This window comes from Macaca thibetana, chromosome 3 (genome assembly GCF_024542745.1).
Source record: "Macaca thibetana thibetana isolate TM-01 chromosome 3, ASM2454274v1, whole genome shotgun sequence".
Classification (NCBI taxonomy): Eukaryota; Metazoa; Chordata; class Mammalia; order Primates; family Cercopithecidae; genus Macaca; species Macaca thibetana.
In genome coordinates this window covers 7,809,696-7,816,177 of record NC_065580.1, presented here as the reverse complement: position 1 = coordinate 7,816,177, position 6,482 = coordinate 7,809,696, and the positions used below count along the sequence as shown (strand labels likewise).

The 6,482-nt window shown below is 48.1% G+C and overlaps 1 protein-coding gene across 5 annotated transcripts in view; it reads right to left on the bottom strand.

Moving 5' to 3' along the window:
• Positions 1-5,167: 5,167 nt before the first annotated feature.
• Positions 5,168-6,482, bottom strand: part of PRKAG2 (protein kinase AMP-activated non-catalytic subunit gamma 2) — a 324,067-nt gene continuing 322,752 nt past the window's right edge. For all 5 annotated transcript variants that reach the window (XM_050785863.1, XM_050785864.1, XM_050785865.1 and 2 more), the window contains one exon: positions 5,168-6,271. In XM_050785863.1, coding sequence (XP_050641820.1) covers positions 6,240-6,271 — 32 coding nt within the window. In that variant the 3' untranslated portion in view covers positions 5,168-6,239. The remainder of the gene's footprint in view (positions 6,272-6,482) is intronic.

The following is a 6,482-nucleotide window of genomic DNA, read 5'->3' as shown; positions in this document are numbered from 1 at the left end:
GCCCGGCCTCTTTTGTGAAGTTCTAAAAAGTCATGAGATGATGTGGACTGTGAGCCTCATGAGAGCCCCCTCATTGCAGGCCAGTTTGTTGGTCCTGTTTTTGAGAGACTCCTCCAAACCAGGGGTACCACCTCCCCCTCTTTCCACTGGACACTTCTGATTAGAACTTATTCCAGGGGCTGGTCCTAAAGCAGTATTTTTAAATTAAATTAAATTATGTATTTATTTAAAGACAGAGTCTTGCTCTGTAATCCAGGCTGGAGTGCAGTGGCAAGATCTCGACTCACTACAACCTCCGCCTCCCAGGTTCAAATGATTCTCCTGCATCAGCCTCAGCCTCCCTAGTAGCTGGGATTACAGGTGTGTGCCACCACACCTGGCTAACTCCTGACCTCAAATGATTGCCTGCCTCAGCCTCCCAAAGTGTTGGAATTACAGGCGTGAGCCACTGCGACCGGCCTACTGTTTTTTTTTTTAAACAGACAGGACCTTGCTCTGTCACCCAGACTGGAGTGTAGTGGCACCGTCTCGGCTCACTGCAGCACTGATCTTCTTGGGCTCAATTGATCCTCCCACCTTAGACTCCGGTGTGGTTGGGACCACAGGCACACATCACTACACCAGTTATTTTTTATTTTTTGTAGAGACGGGGGTCTCACTGTGTTGCCCAGGCTGGTCTTGAACTCCTAGCTTCAAGTGATCCTCCTCCCTTGGTCTCCCAAACTGCTGGGATTAGCAGTATGAGTCACAGCATCTGGCCCCTAAAATAGTACTTTAAAAAAGTTTCTGGAAATTGTTTCATCTGGCAAAAGTAAGACAAGGGCCAGAGATGGAACATGGAAATTCTCAAAACATCATGGAATCGCAGGTTTGGATTTCAAGAGGCTCAGGAATGAGCCCATCAGATGTCTCCCTCCGTGCAGGTGAGGCGCAGTCTTTTGTACTTCTGGCTCCTGGAGCCGGCCTTGCTTTTCTTTCTGAGCAGGCACTGGGACACTTTGCTCCCTTCTCCTAAAAGGCAAGGGGGGCTCCCTCCACACACGGCTACATCGTGTTCTTTGTGCACGGTTGGTCTGTGCACTTGGCCACCTCTGGATTTGTCTGTAACGCTGCAGATTATGTGGCATCTCTCTAACTTTATCAAGTCAACTGGCAATCTAGAGGGAAAAGCTTTGTGCGACGGGGACATTGCACCAGCGCCAAAATCCATGTAGATGTGCTGGCCTTCACCAGCCACTGTCCAGACTCTGAACAGACATCAGTCGAGCACCTGCCACATGCCGGATCCTTGCCAGAGCTCAGAGCATCGAGATGAACAGGTCACCCTCCTCAAAGGACTCAGGGGACCACCGTGTCAACAACTGCTACTAACATTTATATGGTCCTTTAGAGCTGCAAAGTGCTGTTGCCTATAAACAACTTGCCAGGTGAGAAAAACCAGTCTAAGCAAGGTAAGGGATTGCACAACAGCTTTCTGGCAGTGACAGCAGTGCTGGGTAGCAAACCCTCCTTTGACTCCAGACGCCAGCTGCTTTCAACCACTGCTCTCCACTGGCCAGGAGGGAGTGAGGGTAGGGAAGGGACAGTGACTTACAATAAACACAGCTGTGTGTGTGTGGCGGGTCTTGTGCAGCATAGAGGGAGGAGGCCTCTGTTTGCTGGGGAGGGTCACAGCAGAAGTCGTATTTGATTCAGGCCTTGAGAGATGAACAGAATTGTTCTAGATGGAGAATCTGGAGACAGGGCGCAGGCAGGCAGGTGTGGAAGCTGGGGACCCTTCTGGAGTGCAGGGGAGTGTATCAGAGTGGGCAGAGGCCAGTGAGGGCCTCCATCTCCCAGCTCAGTAGATAAGGCTGGATTCTCCAGGCAGTCAGGGTTTCCCAGCACTGAAGTGATTCAATTTTGGTTTAAAAATGCAGCCAGGCATAGTGGCCATAATTTGGAAGGGACACCTCTTAGGGCTTACAACTTGAATGCATTCAAAGTTGTTGGAAATGCTGCCCTCTTAGAGGTCTTTTCAAAGGGGTGGGGAGGAGGATTTAAAAATGCACAGAAAACGAGGAGGTTCCTAGCTTTTCTGCTTTGTGTGTGGAGGAGCAGAGGTGAAGGAGGCTGTGTTGGAAACAAGAGTGAGGTGCCCGGCGGCAGGGCTGTAGACAGAGGTGAGAGCTCCTCCCCTGCCACCCTCTCCCCTTGCCTGGCGGGTGAGTGAGGCCCCTGGGGGAGCATCGCTTCCGTGTCTCCTCTGTTCTCTGCAGCTCAGACAAGTCGGCCACAAGCGCAGGGCTGGCTCTGGCCGCTTCTTCCCCAGTGGCCCAAAGGGCACAGGTGAGGAGAGGGACAGCAGGAAAGGAAGGAAGCTGCTCGGAGTGCGGCATCAGCCCGGCTGAGAGCCCGCCGCTGTGTGCCAGGGACAGCTCCCATCCAAAGCCTTTCGCCCTCCAATGCCTGCCAGGCCCAGGCGGTGGCTTGAATGAGCGAGCTAGGGGGCCCAGGTGTGGGCAGAGGAGCAGGGCCTGGCCCATCGCAGCCCCCTCTCTCCACCCTGAGTTGTGACAACCGAAGATGTTTCCACATTGCCAAATGCCCCCCTGGGGAACAGAATCTCCCCTGACCGTGAGGACTGTCTGCTTCCCTGAGTTTAGAAGACTAAACCCTCCTAAGAAATGTCCTTCCCAGCACTTTGGGAGGCCGAGACGGGCGGATCGCGAGGTCAGGAGATCGAGACCATCCTGGCTAACACGGTGAAACCCCGTCTCTACTGAAAAATACGAAAAACTAGCCGGGCGAGGTGGCGGGCGCCTGTAGTCCCAGCTACTCGGGAGGCTGAGGCAGGAGAATGGCGTAAACCCGGGAGGCGGAGCTTGCAGTGAGCTGAGATCCAGTCACTGCACTCCAGCCTGGGAGACACAGCGAGACTCCGTCTCAAAAAAAAAAAAAAAAAAAAAAAGAAATGTCCTAAGAAATTCTATCAGTTCAATACGTTTACATTATAAACTCTTCTTAGAGATTAGAATGCGAAACAGAACCAACATCCTTGATTTGTGACATGCACCTGCCCTTATCCACCACCCAGGTGACATTCAGGACAATCCTCTCAAGTGCTCTCAGCTCCGCCTCAGGGCAGGGGTGGGACAGCACAGGGAGCCAGTGCCCACGGGGTCCCTGCGAGCCTCACCATGACAAGGTCAGGGCAGACACCTGGGGGTCAGCCAGCAAGGGTTTCTCTATCTAGAACTACTTAAAACGTATTCCCTTCAAATCTCTCCTTCAATACATATTTACCAATGTGTTGCCTTTAACTAGGCTTGGCCTCTTTCAGGGCCACTTTCCCTCATTCCTACAAAGGCACCGAGCAGGAGCAGCACGCTCACCACAGCCAGGTCTTCCCCATTTGCGAGGAACAAATGCCAGCCCTTCATTGGAAGAGGGTACAGGCCTTTCTTAGTTGTAGTCTGACAACAGGAAGAGAATTCTTCAAGGCCAAGCCCCAGCAAGAGGCCTGTGGTGAGCCATGCTGTGCCTGGTGCCTCTGCACCACTCAGGAGCCCGAACAAGCTCGCTTGAGGGAGACCAAGCTCTGCTGAACAAGCCTTGCGGGAATAGGAATCGCAAGGACCTATGTGGCCCAAAACCCTTTTCTAAAGCAAAACCATGCCATGTCACCTACACATCTAGATATATGCCACATCATCTATGTAACTATACACGTAGTTACCTACAGTCATGTGTTGCTTACCCATGGAAATGCACTGAGAAATGTGTTGTTAGGTGATTTCATTTTTTTTAGACGAAGTCTAGCTTGGTCGCCCAGGCTGGAGTGCAGTGATGCGATCTTAGCTCATTGCAACCTCCGCCTCCCGTGTTCAAGTGATTCTCCTGCCTCAGCCTCCCAAGTAGCTGGGATTACAGGTGTCCGCCACCACGCCTGGCTAATTTTTGTATTTTTAGTAGAGACGGGGTTTCACCATGTTGGCCAGACTGGTCTCAAATTCCTGACCTCAGGTGATCCACCTGCCTCGGCCTCCCAAAGTGCTGGGATTACGGGCGTGAGCCACTGCGCCCGGCCTAGGTGATTTCATCTTTGTGTGAACATCATGGAGTGTACTTGCACAAACCTAGATGGTGCAGCCCACTACACGCCTGGGTTATATGGTATGGCCTATGGCTCCCAGGCTACCAAACTGTACAGCATGTTACTGTAGACAATTGTAACACAATGTGCATCTAAACATAGAAAAGGTACAGTAAAAAGATGGTATTTTAATCTTGTGGGGCCACTGTAGCATATGCAGTCTGTCCGACTGAAGCATCTGTACACGGCCCATGACTGTACCTGTGTATGTGCCACATCACCTGTATGTAGATATGTAGTCTGCACACACACTCATGTGTTGGGCACACAAACAAGGAACAGATTGATAAATTCTTTGAGTTTCAAAATTGTGTTGTTTTGGCAACTTTGTGACTTTTTCCTTTCTCCCAAATATTACCATTAGCTTAAATCACAACCACTATTGTTTCTATGGGGAAAACATACACATTTGCTGTCTCTCTCATATTTGGCCTACTAGGAAATGAAAAAACTGACAACTTAGCACACATGCAAAAAATCTGTGTGACAATTTTAAATTAAACCTATTTATACTCGGCTGGGAGCGGTGGCTCATGTCTGTAATCCCAGCACTCTGGGAGGCTGAGACGGGTGGATCGCCTGAAGTCAGAAGTTTGAGATCAGCCTGGACAACATGGTGAAACCCCATTTCTACTAAAAATACAATTAAAAAAAAAAATTAGCTGGGCGTGGTGGTACACACCTGTGATCCCAGCTACTTGGGAGGCTAAGGCAGGAGAATCGCTTGAACCCGGGAGGCAGAGGTTGCAGTGAGCCAAGATCGTGCCACTGCACTCCAGCCTGGGCGACAGGGCAAGACTCCGTCTCAAAAAAATAAAATAAAATAAAATAAAATAATAATATATTCACACTTAACAGTGGAGACAGATAGTTTACGAATTAAACCCTGACTCTTTTTCCTGATAACGGAAAAGAGATGAAATTCACGTACTTCTTTATTTGGGGAGAAATAGCTAAGTGGAAAACTGCATGTAGAATTTTAATTGATAGGTGCTGAAATACAAGGCATTTTAAATAACTTCTTTAACAAAATGGTAGATAGTAGGATTTATTTTAATTTTTCAATCTGAAAAAAAACCCAAAAACAAAAAAAACCCAAACTATCCTCATATATATATATACAGTGTCAACATTTTCAGAGCACTTACATTAGGAAACATTGTTTCTCTTCAACTGTATGACAATACTGTATATGCCACAATAAAATTTACAAACACAATCGCATCGGCAGTCATACAAACATCATGATTTTACATTTTAATACACAAGAAAAAAAATAGACATCTTCCCGGCACTTGGCTCCCGCCTGACGGCAACGTCTCCTACACGTTTTGAGACCTCAGCTTTGAAAACCCAGCAGCGGCTGTTTCAGAAGTCATGTCCTTTCCAGATCCAAACTTAAATAATGAGAAATTTGCCATTTCAAAATAACTGAGAGTTTATTCATGGGTGTGGTGAAGTTTACCCCACCAAAAGATGTGTAAAAAAATGGCATGAAAGTAAAACTAAATAAAGCTGTTGTAAAGCAGCCTCGTTGACACGGTAGCCCGGAACGAAACACTTACGTGTAAAAGTGTCATTACAGTTTTAAAGTCATTCGTTATATTCAAATGACAACTTTTTGACAAATCTAATGAAAACAAACTGATTTGGTAAAAGGTTCAAAGACTTCCACATTCAAGCTCGGTGTGGCTTCGCACGCGTGCGCCCCGGCTGCGGAGGTGACATATTGCTGTATTCGGACATAAGGCACTGTGATCTGAACATGCCGTGCACTCACCTTATGTCGCATCACCTGTTCCATACCAGTGAACTCTTTGAAATGAAAAATAATGAAAACTTCAGGACACAGTGCACTTTAATGACATACAGCATTTAAAATCCGTCAGACAAAGGTCTGAAAACAGTCTTTTAATGCAAGCCTGAATCTTCAAGCACATAAAATCTTTCTTTTTTAAGCTTAATTCCAACATCACTGGAAGAAATACCCATCATTAAACCCTGATATACATTCTTAACCACTTGCAGCCAGTGTTCATGAGGCAAAACGTGACCCAGAAACTTTGTTCAAGTTCTCCTCCTAGGGCGTCTACATTCACGGCGGTCACTCTGTTTCCGTCTCCTTTTGTTTGGCACCTGTCAGTGGATGGAAGACGAAAGTTTCAAAGCTCATGGTAACAGCAGGGTTCTCTCCCCCAGGGGTTTCTACCTGTGCCTGGCAGTGCCTTAGGAGGATGATCCAGAGGCTTCGGAGGAGGGCAATGTGGGAAGGAGCAGGTGGCCCAAGCTCCCATCTCCCACCCAATCGTTCCTGCAGCTTGGATCCATGTAACATCTTGTCATTCTA